The sequence below is a fragment of the Hirundo rustica genome, chromosome 11, assembly GCF_015227805.2.
Source record: "Hirundo rustica isolate bHirRus1 chromosome 11, bHirRus1.pri.v3, whole genome shotgun sequence".
Classification (NCBI taxonomy): domain Eukaryota; kingdom Metazoa; phylum Chordata; class Aves; order Passeriformes; family Hirundinidae; genus Hirundo; species Hirundo rustica.
The window spans coordinates 869,484-889,947 of record NC_053460.1 but is presented as its reverse complement, the minus strand read 5'-3'; the positions used below and the strand labels follow the sequence as shown (position 1 = coordinate 889,947).

Here is a 20,464-nt window from a genome sequence, read left to right as displayed (position 1 = left end):
GTGAGCTGCTCGATCCAAGCAAGATGCCATGACAGAGGGGTATGGGGCAGAGAAGGGTTATAAAGAGGTTAAAGCAACTTTGGCTTTTCATCTTTTGTCACAACAAAAGATCAAAGAGATGATAAGCTGAAATGCAATTTAAACTTCAGGACCAATGCATATATTTCTTGAGGATGAATAGTGAAGTGATTGTGTGTATGATTTTAGCTGGATTTAGGAAGAGGTGTTCTCTGACTGAGCAGAACACGCTCCAGTGTACCTTTTCTTTTTCCTAGATAGATACAGATAAGTTTATCCCGTGGACAAGTGCTCTGGCTCAGGGTACAAGTACAACTGATGAGATAAAGGGAAAGGTCTGAACACAGCGAGGGAACCACAAATATGCATTTATGATGAGGGTGTGTTAGCGCGAGTAGTTTCTTATAACCGCTCTGCTTTTAGCAGCGCAGCCGCCCCGCGGGTGGAATCCAGCCCCAGGTTGAACTGGGGCCAGTCCCTCTGCTCTGAATCGCATTCCTGCGCACGCTGGGTTCCTGAGCCTGCTCCAGCCTCGGGAGCCATCCCGTCCCTGATGGGCGCTGGGGAGCGCGGCGGTTCTGACAGGAGCTCGGCTTGGGGTGTCTGCGGAGCTTCTGGGGCTTCTGACACAGAACATTTGGCTTGTTGGAGTTAAAGAGGCAGAGTCTGCCTGCACCGATTAAAAAAAAATACAAAGTTACGTTTGGAAACGCAGTGACTGAAGATTTTAGTAGTACGATTTTTTTTCTGGTTCATTTTCTCCCCTTCTCTGGACAGGCTGAGTCACGTCATCAGCCTGTCCCCGCACCATGTGTTAAAAGTTTTGGCTTGCGCCACCATCTCAGTTAAGAATTCTGTTTTCATATTCTCGTAAAAAAAAAAGTTAAACAAAACTCTAAAAGCCCCCACACCTCAGGTGAGAGTGGGTAATATAAACTCACCCCGCAGTGTGAGTCTATAATGTAAACTCTGCTCTGATAACTCATTCGAGCAATTTCTTTTCATTTATGCGTATCTTGGGAAAGGGAATATTTTCTTTTGAGTATCTAAATACTTTATGTTCCTGTTTTTGCCCCTGTAGGTGTGTTTCCACGGGCAGCTCCAGCCAGAATGAATTCCCACGTGCACAGTTCAGGCAGTTGCGTGCTCCTCTTTTCCTTGTGGCTCTGCTCACGCCGACTGTGACGTGGCCACAGTGAGCTGGACTGGGAGCTGATCATGTTAAAATTAACTCAGCTTCTCCCTTATTCTTTCCCAAAGGAAAAGGGGAGGAGAAATGTTGATTTTTAGTGGGGTGAGTGTCTTGTGTTTGCTGTGGGTCTTCGTGAATGGCTTGTGCTGACTCAAGGAAGGGATGTGTGGAAACTGGCCTTGGGGAAAGGTGGGACCAGATCTTTCAGCAGCTTATATTTACTTAAAATGATAGTGAAACTCTACTTGCAGGCCTCTGCAGTAGGATCTCTAAATGTTTTATATATTGGTTGCAGCTGTTAAAAGTGAAAGAAATAGGAAGCGTGGATTCCAAGGCCTGTTGCTGGAGCTCATCCCACAGACCTTGAGGAGCCGACTTGTGTCAAGGACTAAACCCAGTCTTTTAATGTATAGTCAGTGTTAAATAATGTATAATCAGTCAAGAGATGCTTTGTAACCATGGCAGAAGGATGGCATCTCCTGCTAAGAAGTTAATGGAGATACAAAAAAATATGCATCACTTCATGCTGAAAATATTTAGGCTGTAGTATGTTTCTTTCCCATCTTTACATAACATACTGTCCTTTTTGGAATAAACCAACCCAAATGTGCATACAGATTAGTAATGTAGTAGAAAAATCACTGGAGCATAAAACCTAAAACCTCGAGGCTGGTTGTCCTGTGGTTGAATATCATCTGCAGCATTCAAATAGAGCAAAGTTGGCTCTTCGTTGGCAACAGGCAGAGGTGAAAACCTGTAATTAAAGCAGTTCATCAAATGTCAGGTACCAAATCTGATTAAACATGGGATTAATTTAGCTAATACATTCACTTTGAGTTACTGTATGTGTGAACTAATAAAATGGCATTTTTGCAGTGCAGCAAGTGGAGTTAGAAGTCTTTTTTTCATATCCTGGATTTTGCTTTCCACAATAGAGTGGCTGTAAAACTGAGAGACTTCCTGGAATTTGGTAGCAACAAGAAGAATGTTAGTAGTCTGATAAATAGCTCTTTTGCCCTAAAAATGTCATATAACCAAAACTCAAACGTTCTTCATGCGTAAATGTGAACTGACTGTAATCCACTTGTGTTTGCTGGGAATTGTGATACAAAATATGGGGTTTGGTGATTTTTCTTTTTCCCTACCAGAACTCTTTTCTTCCTGTGATCCCAGGGATAGTTCTAGTGAGACAATGACTGAATTATCGAAGAGGGATGGAAAAGGTGCTTTATGAAAACAGCCTAGAACTTTAGAACTAGTACTAGCAGGTTTTAGGAATAGAAATCAGACTTAGCTTCTTTTTGTAGCAATTTTTATCTTCTTTTTGTAGCTGGTAGAAGGTGCCACGGTGGATGAGCCGTGCTGAGTGTTCCGTGAGGATGGATCCCTATATCCACCTCCTGCAGCTCTTCCAGCTGCCCCCGGGACATTCTGACTTAACCAAAATGGATTCAACCAAAGTTCCTTAACTTGTGCGTCAGCCTCATAAATGTCCTTTCCTCCTTGGAATCTTCCTCCTTATTGGCTTTCAAAACAAAACTCTGGAATGTGTTGCTGCAAGATGATTGTGTGGTGCTGAGGGTAGAGGGAGGACTTTGAATTCACAGCTTTCCAGGGTGTAATTTGAATATTCCGGTGGCAGAGCTGTCTGAACAGCCCCTTTTCCTCACCGTCTGTTCTCACCCATGGACTGTGCTCTGAATCGTGCCAGCACGATTGTTGTTTGTGGCTGGGAGATGAATGGGATTGGGAAACTGATCTAGAATGGGGATATTGTACTTCTGATTGGATTTTCTCACATTGTTCCGCTTCCTGGTCTAGTTATTGTGCAGCTGCACAAGGAGCGGTGTCACTGCAGGAAAGGGGAGCTCTGGAGCACCGGGATCAAGTGGTGGAGGAGGGAGCAGATGAGCTAAAAGTGCTGAGCTGGCTCTGCCATGGAAAGAAATGATCCTTGTGTTGTGCCTTCTGTAGCATTTGCTGTGCCTGGGCTCTTGTGTCGAGACCTGGACAGACAGGATTCCTGCTGGGGCTTTCTGGGAATTGGTGCAGGAATCTGCTTCTGGAGCTTGGAGGGCTGGGCAGGACACCCAAAGACTCCCTGCCACGGGTGTTGGTGAAAGTGTGAGACTGCTCCTGCCTTGGATTCTCTGTTTGTACCCAGGTGTGAATCATGGAATGGTTGAGGTTGGAAAGGACCTTTAAGATCCCCAAGCCTAAGTGTCAGCCCAGCACCTCCATGTTCACAGTGTCCTCATGTGCCACATCCACACCAGGGATGGGGACTCCACCAGTGCCCTGGGCAGCCCTTTCCATGAAGAAACGTGTGGTTCTTTGGTTCCAAGGCTAGTTGGATTCTTTGTCAGTTTTACTTGTTTTGCATACTTTGTCCCTCTCTGAAAGTTGTAGTTTTTTCTATTAGAGAATCTCCATCCATTGCCCAGTTCTTTTGTGCCTTGAAGTGTCCAAGGCCAGGCTGGACTGGGTTTGGAGCAACCTGTTCTATTGGAAGGTGTCCCTGCCCATGGCAGGGGGTGGAATGAGATGAACTTTAGGTCCCTTCCAGCCCAAACCATTCCGTGGTTCTGTGATTCTGTACTGCAGATTAGTGGTGTCAAGAGGCAGAATTTTCTCATCTTAACCTTTCTGAGGTTGTAGGTTAAAATTTTTCATTTTTTTATGGAGCATCTGACCTTTATTTATAATTTTTCAACAGCACAATTATCTTTTGGTATCTGTGACTAAAAATGACTGGCATCCTGGAACCTTGATCAGACTTTTGCACTGGTACACAGGTTATGTAGTTTTATATGAAATGTCTTTCACAGAATCATTTTGCTTGGAAAAGACCTCTAAGGTTGACTCCAGCTTTGGAGTGATCTCCACCTTGTTAACCAGAGGGAGAACTGAGTGTCATGTCCAGTCAGTCCTTGAACACCGCCAGGGATGGTGAAAATGAAAGAGAAAGCTTCATTTTATACAGCAAGGCAATGGTCTGAATTTTGAAGTGTAGGAGTGCTGGTGCATGTCAGCAGGAGTTGGTGAGAGGCCAAAGTGCAGGTGAAGTAAGGTGTGTGGCCATGTCTGTGCAGTTCTCACGTGTGCTGTCTCGGTGGGGATGCAGAGACTCAACCGATGAGCCTGAGCACTCGGGCCAGTTTGTCATTAGCAAGAGCCGTAGCAACTGACTGAAACAAACTCTCAGATCCACCTTTGAGCTGTGTAGTAATAGCAAGTGCTCATGGACACGCAGTAGAATCTCCAGTAACTGCTGTTTGCAAAGCAAGCAGTGCTTCAGCAATGTTTACAACGTAAAGGTCCAACTTCAAGTATGATATTTTACTATATTGTGTAGCTCTGAGGCATCTGTGAGGTGAGTATCACTTAATCAAACTGAGGAACATTGTCACTGTTTACATAAATACACTGTAATCGTTCTCCTTTCCCTTCCATCGCTTGTCCCTTCAGCATTTGGAAAGGTTTTATGGTTGCTTTGTAAATAACTAGAAAGAATTTGGGGTCGCCTTACAGAGTTTATGAAACTGATGTGATGTGCTGAAGAAACACAAGTTTTTGATCCTAGAAGACGGCTGAGTTGTGATGGAGGTCAGGAGGTTTGGGAGACAGTGGTTCCTGTCAGGGCCCAGACAGGGTGAAGATACAGAAGAGAGAGCTTTAAAGACAGTCCTAAACAGTTTCCAAATGTTGGAGTTTCCATTCCCGTTGAGAAAAACTGACACGACATCGGGTTGTTTCAGTCCCTCATTGTGTGGAGGCCTGATGGTTTTTGTGTGTATGGATTCACAGAGTCAGTGAGTTTGGGTAAGAGCGCTGTGGGATGATTGGGGAATAATCAGCTGCAGAGTTCAGAGCTTCTGTTAGCTGACAGTTTTCTGACTTTGCAGTGAGGATCCTGTAGTGTGGAGATGTGTAAATCCTTACTATTTGGGGCAGAATAGGAGTATCTAGACTTTATCTCAGTTATTTTTTGACTCTTCATCTATTTTTGGACTCAGTAAGAAATCCCACAGTCTGGTTGTATATATGATGAAGAAATATTTGTATTTCATTTAAAGTTTACTATGTTTTTAGTTTAGGAATGAGGAGGTCTCCTGCTAATATTTGAGTATGTTTTGTTTCTTAGGAAAAAAGGCAGCTTTCCTTGGAATGTGTATCCCTATTGAAACAGATTTACTGAGGACTTTATAATTACAGTTTCTAATGGTCTTGGTTTTATCTCAAAAGTAAATGCTGCAGAGTCCAGGAATCTGATTTAGGTTAAAGTTTTGAAAACAGTCAGATATTCTGGTGGTGAGAGAGGATCTGGGTGCGTCTTGTGGAAGGAGTGCCAGCTTTCAGTCTCAGCCTTTGGGGCTGGCAGGGGCCTTTGGAGATCATGGAATCAGTGCTGGAGCGGGTGCTGGGACCGTGCCCAGCAGGGTCTGACTGTCCTCATGGAGACTCCACAACCATCCTGGGCAACCTGGGCCAGTGCTTGGCTGTCTTCATGGATTAAGACAATTAAGATAATGGATTTTAATGTGTTTTACTTGGTGCCCATTGCCTCTTGTCCCGTCATGGGGTACCACTGAGAGGAGCCTTTCATTGCCTCCCATCAGGAATTTCCTCACACGGATAAGATCCCCCGAGCCTTCTCCATCTTTATTTCCCTGAGGAATCCCTTCCAGGTGCCGTAGTTGTCCCAGGTTTACCTGAGCGTATTCCTCGTGTCCCTGATCAGTGGGTCCCTTGGAAGCATGAGGGGTGTCAGACTCTCACCAGAGCTCCGTGTAACTGTGCCAGGAGCGCTCTGAACATCATCTGTGGTTTGAGGAACAGGCTTTATCGTCAAACACTTGAGTTAGCAGCAGAAAGCAAAGCGATGGAAGGAAGCACAAACATTGCTCAGTTTTGGTGATGATGAAAGAACTTACTTTCAGTGGGAGTAACGGCAGGGAGGCGTGGAGCCGCTTTGTGGGCTCGAGATGCTGAATGTCGTGTTGAGAGGTACTGGGACAGGTCAGGTCTCAGGAGCACATCCAGGTTTGTAGCGAAATACTGAGCCCAAGAGGCGGCTGCGCTGTGTTGGAAGTCTGTCAGAACGCCTTTTATTATTCACCTTACATGTGAACAGCCTCAAAAGAAAGAATCTTGTATCTTTCACGGCTGCTGTTGCTTTTCTTGCTCACAGCAAATGTAAGAGATGACAAAAATAACCCCCTCAGAAAAAATGGTGCAGTCCTGTGAAGGCTGAGGAGTGTTGCTGTGGTCAGGTGGATTCTGTGTGTGTCCCTGAATTTGTGTGGTGCGTTGTACCTAAGGAACTGCCTGATTACCTCTGTTTCTGGTGAACTTTGATTTTTGAAACAACACAGGTGTTTTAAAGGGGTTGATAAATAGCTATTACCGATGTTCTTTGATCACTTGGAATTTGGGTTTCTTTAAACATTTCAAGGCCAGGTTGCATGGGGTTTGGAGCAGCCTGGGATGGTGGAAGGTGTCCCTGCCCATGGCAGGGGGTGGAACGAGGTGAGCTTTAAGGTCCTTCCGAGTTCAGCCAGTCTGGGACTCCGTGACTGCATGATTCATGTACCTACTGCTCTGTCAGCCTGCCTGCTGCTCTGCCATATCCACAGTGGTATTTTAGGAGTGTTTTCATGTTCTTTGGTTTTTGTCTGCAGTTTACAACACAGGATAGATGTCTCAGTAAGTCATTACCGGTCTGTTCCTTGAAGTGACAATTCCTAAATAATGTTGTTCTCTCATTTTGAGATGTGTAAAATTGGATGCAAACAAGATCCAGGATTTATACTGCCTGTCTACATTTGTAAAAGTCCTCTTTGAGCTGTGAATGGGGATGACTGAAACACAGCCAGGAAAGCTTTATTTGATATTTGGATGAATGCCATAAATAGAATTCAGCTAACACATGCCTTTGTCAGTTGTTGAAATTCAACTTTAAAAGGATTAATTTCTCAACTCTACCCTGCTGTGCAGAATCCTGAATATTGAGAGTGGCAACTTTTCTGAAGGTTGGTGGGATATAGTGCAGGAGCTTGTTATGAATTGCTTGCAAAATTACCTATTTAATACTGCCATTTTTGGTAGTAACACTTGTCCTTAAAAAAAAATACAAGAAACAACTTTTAGCTTAAATTTTTATTTTTAAGTGCAAGAAGTAATATTGTGGAAGTGTTCAAGGCTGGGTTGGATGGGACTTGGAGCAGCCTGGGCTAGTGGAAGATGTCCATGTCCATGGCAGGACGTTGGAATGAGATGGGCTTTAAGGTCACTTCTCTCCCAAACCAGTCTGGAATTCTGTGTATTAGAGTTGTGATCAAATGTTAATGACTTCAGTCATTAATAATATATTACTGGTCATCTTTCTCTACAACAACAGCCTTTCAGAAAATTCCTCTCTCTCCTTCACTAACACTCTATAATGTGCATTTCAGAGAGTAGCAGCATTTGCAAGCAAAATTTGCATTTTAGTGCCCAGTGCCACGTCATCAACACGGAGCACTCGGATCCTCTGGGGATTCTTCAGAGCGGAGCTGCGCCGACATCATCTTTTTAATCCCGAAGTTTTCTAGCACAGGCAGCGCCGTGGCATCTGCCTTTCCCTCCGCGCGCGTGAAGCCTGTTGATTTAGGGTTTGCCGCTTTTGTCTGAAGCCGGGGGAACTGGAAGGAAGATTTTCTGTTTGGCCATGTAAAACATCCTTGTATACACTGCAGTTTCTTTGAAAACCTGCCACTGTTGCTGTAGCAGCAATCTAGCCCTGCCAGGGCTGACAATAACAGGAGTGCTGGCGGGAAGACCTGCTTCCAGTCTTCCCCTGCTCCACCGGCGCTGATATGCTGAGGGTGCTGTGGCACGCAGAGGAACGGTGCTCTGCAGTTAATTTCCTCTGTCAGAACAGCATGGCAAGTCTCCGGTGACAGACCTGCATCTGACAGCTGTGGGGAAATCCACAGGCAGCTTTGGGCAGTTAGGAAGAACATGCTAATTAGTCTTTATGTATTTTAGGTGGTATGCTCAATTTTTATTGGGTCTTTTGTTTAATTGTGTTGAAACATGCTGGAAAATATGAAATAAAAGCAATGTTTTTAGTAAATGGATTTGGCACTGGAGTAAGACAGATAGGACTGGGAACCTTGTGAAGTTTTGCTCTTACTACAACTCAGCTTCAACTCTTGCAAAAATAGGAGTGATTAGACCAGTAACTGTAAAATGCATCAAGACTATTATGTAGTGTGTTGTCCTCCTGCTCAGCCTCACTGCCTTTGGGCTGCTTCTTGCTCTCTGGCATTTGCCATGCAGTTATGTCACAAGTGTCACAGAATCCTAGGATGGTTTGGGTGTGAAGGGACCTTAAAACTCATCCTTTTCCACCCCTGCCATGGGCAGGGACACCTTCTGCTGTTCCAGATCCAAGTCCTGTCCAGCCTGGCCTTGGATGCTTGGATGGGGCAGCCACAGCTTCTCTGGGCACCCTGTGCCAGAGCTTCCTCACCCTCAGAGGGAAGAATTTCTTCCCAATATCCCATTGAAATCTATATTCCTGTGGTTTAGTGGGACTTGGTAGTGCTGTGTTAGCAGTTGGTCTTGCTGTTCTTAAAGGTCTTTCCCAACCTTAGTGATTCTGTGATTTTTTGAGCAGTTGCTGTATTTTATCTATTCTCTGTATGCTCAAGCAGGGCCCTTCCTTTTTGCTCTGTATGAAACCTAAACCTGTTTTCAGGACTGTTTGTCTTGTTTTCCCTGCTGCCAAGCTTGTGATGTTAAATCAATGAAGTTGCAAAGATGTCAGGAAATGCAGGAGTACGAGTCTGTAGTATATCCTAAATCCTCTTTTGACAGAGGTCAAAAGAGAAACAAAACTGATTGTTCCAAAATACAGAACAAAAGCTGATTTACTCTTTGTTGTGTGTTCTTTTCTTGTAACCTTATGGTATAAAAATCTCTGTCCTTTAAGCAGAGCTGCCATGGCTTGCAGTTGTCATGGGTGATTCTCACTTCTGCAAGTGAGAGTTTGGATCTCCCAAGGAGTACTCAGACAAACCAATCAAACAAAAAAAAAGAGAAAGCCCAAACCTCAAAAACAACAAACCCTCGGCAGTGAAGTAGGAAGTGCTTTAGTGGTCACTGATCTGTCTGGGCTGTGCCTGTCTCAGTCTGTTTCTGTTCTGGTTCATGCACTGAGCTTTGTCTCTCTCCTAGTTTCCTTTCTCAGACTCTCAGAGCTTCCTCTGTTGAGCTTCTTACTGAATCCTTGTTATCCTTCTTTGGCTTCCATCCATGCAGTCCCTGTGCCGGTCTCCATGCCAGCCCTGTTATCAACATTGCCATCTCAGTGCCTAAAAACGTTTGTGGGCTGGGGACAGATTCCCTCTCAGGGGTTATGGGTGTGCTGTCTCAAAGCAGCTGGAGGAGCAGTTTTGTCTGCTCACTCAAATACCAAAAGGTAGTGAGCTGTTGTATTTTCACTGCAGGAGTTACTCCGGTGGCTCCTGAGGTTCCTTCTCCTGGTTTAACCTTGAGGAAGGGAGAGCAGTCATGCTGTGAGATGTGAACTCGCTCCAGTGGGGTGGCCTAAGATTTCTGAAATGGATCCTTAATTCTGTTAGGAATTCTTTGCTGAGAGGGTGGGCAGGCCCTGGCACGAGGTGCCCAGAGAAGCTGTGGCTGCACCTGGATCCCTGGAAGAGTCCCAGGCCGGGTTGGACAGGGCTTGGAGCAGCCTGGGCTAGCAGGTGTCCCTGCCTGTGGCTAGGGGTTTATTGAGATGTGCATTAAGGTCCCTTCCCACCCAAACCATTCCAGGATGCTGTGATACTCTGAATTCTCTGTGTTGTAATAACCAAACTTAGTCAATGCTGTTCTTGGGGTCTGCAGGAAAACCTGTTTATCTTGGGGTGAAGAGCCAGAGGGTTCCTCAGCTGGCTCGTACAGGCTCTTCCTGATGGCCAAAATAATCTGCTTCAAAGTCTTCCCACACCCAAGCTTTTGTGTACAGAAAAATCCCTGAGGGCCATGTGATACAAATGTCTTTTAACAAAGTGAAGCTTTGATTAGATTTTGAGTATTTAGAGTTCCCCATTCCTTCATCGTTCTCTAAAAACTTCTGTGAACTAAGATATTTCGGTGGAATCAGTGGCCTCCAATAAGCTCAGCCATAAGCTGTGGTGGTTATCAGGGACCTGAAATTCTGAGTAGAACTGAACTTCAGGATAAGCAGATAAACCAACCACAAGATTTTCTGGCAGAAGTCTGGATTTTTTAGGCCTAGACTAGAGCAGCCTTTGGAGTGAGGAGTGCCAATCTGACACTTGGGAGCCTTGGTAATACAGGTTTAGCCCCGGACTGTGCCTTAGGTTAGCATCATAGGACCTTTGGATGTGTGTGGGTGCTCTGAAACTGAATGTGCATCCCTAGCAGAGGGTGAGGTGGAATATGGACACTGTTATTTTTCCTTTATAGTTTCTTGAATTTGCTGAGCACTCACTTCACTGGCTTCCCCCGTGTAGCAGAGGCTACTTGCTGCTTCATGATTTCTAATTGTTTTTTAATCTCAGATCCATATAAATGACTCTCTTGGCCTGTTTGCTTGCTTGTTTTTTTGATCAGCTTAGTCAACATCATTAGAAGAGATTTCTGCTCCAATGCCTCCAGCTGATTAGAGGAGGACACCAAGGTTTTGTCTAATCTCTGGTGTGACTGTCATGTGCTGCAGCAAGGAAATGGCTTTGGAAGAAGCAGCCAAATCTGTGTGGGTATTAAACCATGTTGAGGAGACGAGTATCAGTGGAGATATGGGCAGTGCAGGGAGCTTATTAAAAGACAAGGATTAACTTGGCTGCTGTTCATGAGGTCATGGAAGTGGTAAGGGATTTCCAGGATGTACCTTTCCTTAAGGGCAAGAAGTGTCAGCAGCGAGTGGAAAATGCCCCATCTCTCCTGCTAGTGCTGATAGTTTGGGTGGTTCTCATCTTCTCCCACGTATTGATCTTGCTCCCTGTGTGATTTCCATGGAGCAGGGAACCTGTCGTTACCTCTTAGTCCTGGGGTGGGGTTTGATGGGATGCGGCTGGGGGAGCCCCTGGCATTACAGGGGTGAAGTCCCAGGGGCAGATCACAGGGGTGGAACAGACATAGGTGAGCTGGGGGAGAGCTGGGGCTGGATTCCAGCAACCTCCTCCAGGCTGGGCCTGGGAACAGCCTGGACGAGTGGTGGTGGAGTTGGAGCTGCAGCCAGGGCCCTCTGCGTTAGTGATGGCCTCATTTGCCTGCAGGCCAGAGCAAACTTCCCATCGGGTTTGTGACTTGGCTTCCAGCTGTGGCAGTTCCAGGTAACATAGCTTGGTTTTTGCTAAGGAATAGCAAAGCTTAGGCGTATCTTTTCCGTATGTCAAGAAAATTTTATAATGTTTAAAGTGTTTGGAGGTCCTGGGAATGTGAAGATGTCTGCAGACATTGGAATTGGGTATTCTCTGCTCTTTTTCTTCCTATGCTCCCAGCATCACCAGGTGCTGAGTTACAGGCAGCAGCAATTTGGTCAACCAACCAGAAGGATCTCAATTCAATTTGTGTCACAAAAGTTTGAGGACAGAGAGGTTCTGTAACACCCTGAGCCAGTACTAGCACAGCACGACATAACAGGGCACTAAATTTCTAGGAATCACAATTTTTAATCCGTGCAGCTGAAATGTCTGTGTAGGTGCAGCCAGAAAACCATGGAGGATTCATGGCCTAGAAGAAGAAGGTGCTGCATTTGACAGAGTAGTGGATCCTTGTGTATTTGGTTTTCTGCTTTACAGCAAACTTTTTCAATGAGGAGGGGGAGCATTCTCCATGCTGGGAATACCTACCCTTGGGGAAAAGCAGGGCTTTGTATGGGACGTGTCCAAGCTGCTGTGACTCCTCACGGAATCTTGGAGTTGTCTCAGCATTCCCACACAGGAAGCCGTTGTGTCGTGTTCTCTTTGCCCTGTAAGCTTAACTGCTCTGTTCTAAGAATAACGTTGGAATGGACTCACAGCACGCTAGTGAGTGAGGAGGAATGTGATGCTGCAGGTCACGAGGTGTGCTGTGGTTCTGAAAGGTGCCTTGGTGCTGTGAGGATGAGGATGGGAATCCCAGAGGTGTTTGCTGCTGGTGGGGATGGGGGATGCCAAGCACTGAGGTTGCTGTAACTCTGCCTGTTTAGGTTGTGTGTAGAAATCCAGAATCATTCCTAGAAAAGGGCAGCTGTGTGTGTGCACTGAGGGGAGGTGAGTGAAACAGGAGGTGAAGGACCCTGTCGAGTTTGGTTTGCCATCACAAACCCCCAGCCTTTTGCACTCCTACTGCAGCGTCACCACATCAGTTTCACATGCTGTTTTTTGTACCTTCTCAGCATTATTTTTCCTAAATATTTCCAAGGCCTCTCCTCTCCCCCTCGAAGACAGAGGTCCTGTCACCAGCTGCTGGGACTGATCCAGGTCCATGTTGACCCAAGGACGTATTTTGTGTGGACTGGCGGTCATGTGTCGAGCCCTGCCACAGACATCTTTTATGCAGTTGTTTTAACTTAAAATGACCCAATTCCATAGAATCCTGGGGTGGTTTGGCTTGAAGGGGACTTTGAAACTCATCCAGTCCCACCCCTGCCATGGCAGAGACACCTTCCACTGCCCCTGGCTGCTCCAAGCCCTGTCCAGCCTGGCCTTGGACATTTCCAGGGATCCAGGGGCAGCCACAGCCTCTCTGGGCACCCTGTGCCAGGCCTGCCCACCCTCACAGAGAAAAAATTCCTTCCTAAATTTCTTGATTATTTTTTACTACTATATAAATTCAGAATGTTTTGTGCAGGTTCAAGTAGTACACAACAAAAATCTTCTCTTTCCCGATTCCAAGTGCTGTGTTGTTGGATCCTGATCCCATGTTTGGTGTGGTTCTGGTCCATATAACCGTGTGAAATAGAATTTTCTGGACTGTCAGTACAACTGGCAGGAAGATCAAAGTTCCAAGCAGCTGATCTCGGATGAGAGATTATAAGGGCAGGATAATCGGATAAAGGGCAGTTGAAGAAATTTGACACTTAAAATACTTTCTGTAAATCTGCCTATCCCAGTATGTCCTTGATTTTGGGAGGAGAATTTGTGATGAAGCTGGGCTTGTCTAGGCGAGATTTTGGAAGTTTACTGTAGATAATGTCTAATAACTGATTAACTTTATGCAGGTGAGGGTTTGTGTGCGGAAATGAGTGTGTGGGACTTCTGTCTGATCACTGGTGTTTGTTTATCTTGTTTGTTATCTTGTTTCTATTTCATAATAACACTAATTCTGAAACACGTGTTCCTTGCTTCCTGTAGGGAGAGAGAAAATGTGTTTAAATGTTGAGTATAAATGGAGCTACTTCCATGAAAAAGCCCCATAAACTTGGGATCAACCAATTTATTCGTCAAAGGAATTTAAATCAGCAACAAATGACAAGACACTTAGTGCTGTCAGACAGCTTAAACTTCCTCACCGATTCAGCACTGGCTGCTGGAAGCAAGAATTCTGTCTACACATTTTTTTCTTACTAATTATGTAGAAATATGTAATGATGCTGAAATGCTATTTTTGCCTCCAAATGTAATACTGCATTTCTGCAGCAGCCTTTCCCTTTAGTGAGTGTTTTTTGCATGAATCAACGTAAAATTCTAGCAGGAAATGTCATGTTCTCAGTATTGGTGGGTGCACACACGTGTAAAACGTGGTGATGCAGAGGGGCTGAGCAGTAGCTTCAGCTCTCAGTGCAGTGTGAGGCATGGGGGAGCTGTATCCTCTGGGGAAGAATTAGTTTCCTTGCAACAACTCTCATGTTTCTGGAATTTGTCAGTTTTTGCTTTAATGCTATTTATAGTTCAGCATATATAAACACTGGCCTGTGTTTAGGTGAAAACACAAAGTTTCATTTGAAGTCTGATGTGTGTGGAGTAGGTTTGTGGCAGCAAGAGTTCTTAAAGGCACCCAGGCACTTGGGATTCCTCTGGAGAAGTTGAACTGCAGTTCACTAAGGATGTTTTAGACTCTGAAGCTGCATCCGATGTGAGAAAAGCCAGAATTGTTTTTCTTCTGAGAGCTTGGATTTGACCACAAACTTCTGCTGTGAGTTGATAGATTCACAGAAAGGTTTGGAAGGGGTTGGAAGGTAACACTTGTTCTCACTTTTGCTCTGGTTGTACTACAAGGAGCAGCTGCAGTTGCTTTTCCTCAGAGAGGAGTGCAGCAGTTTGCAGAGGCCCTTGTAAATGAGCAGCAGCCTTTACTCCAGCTGGCACTGTCACTACTACCTGTAAAGGACAGGGGAGTCACAGGCAGATGTTCAGGGCTGCTGCTGCTCAAAATGTTCATTGTGGGCTCCAAAATGAGGGGTTGCAACAGTGTGTGTCTGCAGGTAACTATAGAACCCTTTATATTTTGTGTGTAAGTTCAATATATTCACACACTTCCATTCCTTCCTCCTTAAGAAATCCTCTGAGAGGAGTGAATTGTCATCATCATCATCATCTGTCATGACTCATAAAATATTCAGAGTTGACTACAAAAGCTCCTTTCCACACCCCAAGTTATTGGCCAATTGAGAGTTTGTCTCTTTGGGCTGGTTCTTGGGGATTTTTTTTGTTTAAGAAATTTATTTTTGACTCTCCAGTGTGGCGAAGGTTCTGTCAAGCCTTTTGCTTTAGAGGGATGCTTACATCCAAGACTCCCACAGGATATTTTTTTTTCTCAGGGAGCACATGATTTTTGCAGTAATCCACAAGCAGCACAATTCTAATCTTTGTGAATAATTCCAACAATATGATAAAGAGGGAGGGAAGGAAAAGCCAGCATTAGAATTGAAGCACATTCCCAAAGATCACAAGACCATTAAGAGCAAATCTTTAATTTCATGCTTCATTGATAAAGACCAAGTTACTTGAAATGTTGTCTAAAATATGACATGCAGGCTCTGTGCTGAAATACCTGGTGAGCACACCTGAGGCTGGAATGGGCTTGAGAGCTGTAAATAGGGGAGAATGGATCCAGCTCTTGGGAGGGAACCTTAGGAGGTCTCCTGGATAACACAAGGAGGAAGAGAGATCAAACCCACGGAATTAATACAGCACAGGGAAGACAGGGAGCTTGAGGAGGTCACTGAGTTGATCCAAGGGCTGGAGCCCCTTGGCTCTAGAGCCAGGCTGAGACAGCTGGAGTTCTTCACCTGGAGAAGAGAAGGCTCCAGGGGGATCTTAGAGCCCCTTCCAGCATCTAAAGGGTCTCCAGGAGAGCTGCAGAGGGTCTGGGGACAAGGGCTGGAGGGACAGGACACAGGGAATGGCTCCCACTGCCAGAGGGCAGGGATGGATGGGATATTGAGGACAAATCCTTCCCTGGGAGGGGATGAGGCCCTGGCACAGGGTGCCCAGAGCAGCAGTGGCTGCCCCTGGATCCCTGGCAGTGTCCCAGGCCAGGTTGGACATTGTTGTTAGGATGATGGTGCTAAATTAGGCTTTTTTTCCTTAGGAAGTCAGTTGCACAGTTGGAATTCTGAAAACAGGTTTGTCTCAGATACTCACGTGGTGTGCTGCCCTCAGCCTTTCATTCTGGATGAGAACAGTTTCTCTGGAATTTCATGAATTATTTCTTTGTTTGAACAAGTTTGTGTCCTTTGTTTCGGCCTTCAGAATGTGCATCTTAATGTTTGTTTGTTTTCTGAAATAAGTTTTTTTCCATGCTGTTATTTCCAAGCACTTACTGTAACTCCTTCCAAAGGTTCTGAAAGGGTTGGGTTACAATAAGTTCATGTCTTTTAGGCAAAAACATTATTCCTTTTCTTGTGTGGGACACGGGTGACTTTTTGATCGAGTTCCTTTTGTTCCACAGAATCTGTCTATGACCTTCTCCCAAAGGAGCTGCAGTTACCACCTTCCAGAGAAACATCCATAGCATCCATGAGCCAAACAAGCGGTGGTGAGGCCGGTTCGCCGCCTCCAGCTGTAGTTGCTGCTGGTAAGGACTCTCCTTTATTTTGCTGTTTTCTTAAGGTTTGTAACGTTCTGGCCAACATGAACAGTGCTGGCAAAGTTCTGAGTGTAAAAAAAAGAGCTTGTGGAGAAGTAACAGAGTTCATTCTAGGAGAATGTAGGTGGTATAATTCAGCTGGGTGATGAAAAGCATCAGGTATTTTATGTTAATGGTTGCTGTGTTGCATATATGTATCTCCATAAGAAATAAGTTATGTGTTCCTTTATTCTGTTATGCCACACAGGCAATTAACTCCTAGAATGCACTCTGTCTTCCAAGGGACTAAATCCCAGTTTGGAGCTAAGGCGGAATGCTGGCTGACTGTAAACCAGTGGATTCTAGTGAGGATAAAAATGGAACAGGAGATGACATTTTGGGCCATGAAGCTTTTACCAAAATGTAAAGAGGAAGAAAAGGTCATATTTTCCATTGGGGCCTGAGGGAGTGTAGTATTTAAACTCCTTTCACACATATCTCTAGTGTGATGTGGTAAAAAATCCTTAAATACGCGAGGATATAATGTATTTTAGCTGGAACTCTGTAAATGACCAGTGTAGTCATTTTTCTAATTGACAACGTATAAAAAAGAGGCATGACCTTTTAATCTGCATGCTTTTTTTATTCCCAGCTATGTTCTAGACTTTAAAGAGTCTCACTGATCTTCATTAAACATAAAAAAGTGAGGACCTAAGGGCAAAGCTTTGATTTAGGAGATTAGCTTCAGCACTGGCTTGTATCTGGAATTCTTGTCAGTAACTTGTATATGTTAGTACACATCTCTGTAATTGGAAAAAAAGATCATTTTGCCCATTCTAGATGCATCTCCCTTCACTGGGGTTTTTTTTTCTTAATTTGATCCCCGTATTTCTTGCAAGGTCATGTTCCACTTTCTTAATTGGCATTAAATTGTTGCTTGAGAAAAAAATGTCTACAGGGCGAGCATTCAGATAGCTGCATTATTCCTTTTTCTCTCTCTCTGAGTTCATATGCATTAAATGTTTATGTGAGAATGTTCCCCGGATTTGCAAAGTCCAGGAATCCTGATCAGAACCTGAAGTGGTTGTAGGTTTGTCAGAGAAACTTTACAGCACTGCTCACCATTCATGTTTTGCCAGACCTCTCCTTCCTGAGAACCTGTGGATTTAACTGTGCACAGTGGAACTTGGAAGAATTTGATGCTTTTATTATATTGAAAGGATTTGGTGTCTTCATATCACTTACTAAAAAAATAATTTGGGCATCTGTTTCTAAAATCAAGGTGCTTAATGATGGGTTTGGTTCACAGACAGCAGCAACCAAATCTTGTAGAAACATGTATCCTAAAAACAACTGAACAAAACCACCCCACAAGCCCTGTTACACTCTAAATCCACAGACAGGCCTGAACTGCTAATTAATTCTGTACCTAACAGAAAAGACTTCAACTTGAATGGAACTAAAAGTCTGTTGCCTCTAGGTATTTGGTGTTTGCCAACAGCCCGTCCAGATCCTTTAAAAAACCTGAGATGCATTCATTAGGTGTGTTTGGGTTAAACTGCAGCACAAGTTTCTAGAATGAAAAACTTTAAAAATTAACGTTGAGGCTTCTTGTTAACACTGAAAGGAGACCTGATCATTCACCTATGGACACTTTTCAATGTCAGAGACCACAGGGGGTCACAAAGACTGAGCTGATTACCAAGTTGAGAGCTGGGATTATTCAGTGCGGAGAAGAGAAGGGTCCAGGGTGACCTTAGAGCTCTGCCAGTGCCCAAAGAGGCTCCAGAGAGGGGCTTGGGACAAGGGCCTGAGGTGATAGATGTTAAAAATTCTGTTTAAACTGCCCCATCCAAGAAGACAAAACCCCAGAGGAGCACAGACCGGTTTTGTTTCCATTGCCGGTTTGAACGTGGCACGTTCTGTGTTATTCCTGCAGCTGTACCCCCTTGGTAGAGAAAGGGGTGGTTTAATATTTTCTTTAATTGTTGTGGGATTTCTGCAGCGTTTTGAAGAAGTTCCCACCACGCTTTCAGTCTGTTACCCTGCCTCGGGTAGTAACGAGAGCTCTAGCTGGGGCTTCTTCACAGAGGAACTGTCCTGGGCTTTGTGCAGACCAGGTGCTTATACATACACACATTTTACATTTACATTTCAAAAGATTAAGATTGGCTATCATTTGCATACATCAAATGTTTAATAGCAGACTGTAGGCAGATTTCTGGGGACCTGACACTGCAGGAGCAGAGTAAGGAGAAAGGACTGGCAACCTCTTGTTCTGTATCTGAATTTTTCCCTTGTTTTGTGTAAATCTTTCTTTTTTTTTTCTTTTTTTTTTTTTTGTTTTTTTTTTTTGTCTGGCTTTAATATGCCTTAAAACCTCCTTTTTTAGGAATGAGAGGGAAATGATAGCTCAGTCTGTGCAGGGCTGTAGGTAATCTCATTTACTCTTGTTTTTAAAAGGAAGGGCTTATTTGAACAGTTAGCCACACCATGTAGAATTCCCCTGCAGATCTGATTATTCTGGATTATGAGAGGATTCCATGACAGGGATTGATCCAAAGTGCTCAGAGCTTTTTACTACTCCTCCAGTAGTTCACACAGCTTGTTCTCTGCTTCCTGAAACAGGGAGTAAGGCAATACTTGGCTGAAATTCAGCTTTTTTGTCGCCTTGCTGTGGGGTTTTGTCCCATATAAATCATATTGTAGGATGGAAATACTGCTGCAGTTAACTCCTGGTTTTTTTGGAGGAGCAGGATAGGCTGGTTTTAGCAGCGATGACCTCACAGGGGCAGACTTCTAGTTCTTCTTCCATTTGGAAATTTGTTTTGTGATTTACAGAACAGTTGTAAGAGTATGAAAATGGAATGTTGCTGATTGGATTTTCATTAATTTGATAATAATTGTGTATCTCCTATTCATTAATCCAGACAAAGAGGTGTTGCCCACTCTCTGAATATTTAACAGACAAGTATGATTTCATAGAACTCTGGGATTTTGAGCTGTTATCTCAAGCTTCTGATTCTGTAGTTCTTCTGGAAAACAGAAGGGAGGGAACGGATCTGTTTTTACCCCTGGAAACGTTCTCAGTGCTCGCTACTTGAGTTCCAGTGTCTTTGTTCAGGGGACAGGAAAAGCAGGATTTTGCAGCACCATAAACACATTAAATATGAATCATCCCCAGACTCTGGAAATGCATGAGGATGGCATGCTGAGAAATGTCATTGTGTGCTCTGCCTGGAGATTTTACATGAAATAAATGTGCCTGGAGCTTTCCCAGTGCTCCCTCACAGTGTTGGTGAGCTCAGTTGCGAGGAGCGAGGCTGGAGTCTCTTCTCACTTGGTTCTGAAAGGCTAAACAGGTGGGGTTTTTTTGATCAAGACACCTTGAACCTTAAAATGCTTAAAATCCACTCTGCCAATTCAAGTCCTTTCTCAAAGGTGTCTTTCCAGCTTGTAGGTAGCACATGGTTCTTGTCTTTGGGGATGATGAGGAGTATTTTTGACCATGTTCTTGAAATGTGTGTTGCTTTTTCATCTTTTGTCTCCAGTGCCAGGAATGCTCAAACCTTCTGAACCCCCGTGAACTGTTACAAAAATGCACTTCCCTTCTCACCATCCCTTGTTCTTCCTGCAGCAAATCTTGGAATTAGATGGTTCATCGTATTGATGATCTCTCAAGCTGCTTTCCATTTCCCACAGAGGCAAATAAAGACATATTTCCATATTTTTTGTATTGCTGTCCAGTTTCCAGTTCTTAGTCTCCAGTGGAATTCTCCAGAGTGGTGTTCTTGCTGCAGCAGGAGGGGAACATGTTCTGTGCTCCCGAAATCTATTTACTGATCTCTTCTTTTGCATTCCCCATGCTGGGGTACAGTAAATCTGTGATATAGTGAAGTCTTCTGGCTTGTGATTGCATCCTAGGAAAATCGTAGGTAAATGATGAAACCTTACCTTTTTGTGATCATTTTTATATGTCTTTTTATGCTTCTTTTTAATTAAAGGGACAATCTACTGGTCCAAACAGATCTAATTGTCTTTTTTGATTGGAGTTGTAATTGAAATGGTGCCATAAGCATCTTTGGTCATTTTAATTACAAAAATGAGGCTTTGCTTCTGAATTGCTACTTTGGAGACATGGATAAAGATACCTGCACTGCCTGTGGGGTGGAGACTGGGTGCTTAAGGGGTTGTGTTTTCTGCTGCCAAAATAAGGCTTTTTCATCCTCCTCCAACAGAAGA

General features: G+C 44.3%; 1 protein-coding gene across 3 annotated transcripts in view; it reads left to right on the top strand.

The window, feature by feature from the left end:
* NFAT5 (nuclear factor of activated T cells 5) overlaps positions 1-20,464 on the top strand; it is a 54,985-nt gene that overhangs the window by 1,656 nt on the left and 32,865 nt on the right. For 2 of the 3 annotated variants that reach the window (XM_040075103.2, XM_040075102.2), the window contains exon 2: positions 16,106-16,231. In XM_040075103.2, coding sequence (XP_039931037.1) covers positions 16,106-16,231 — 126 coding nt within the window. Of the gene's footprint in view, positions 1-16,105; positions 16,232-20,464 lie in introns of those variants that run through there. The other variant, XM_040075104.2, reaches the window with a different exon arrangement.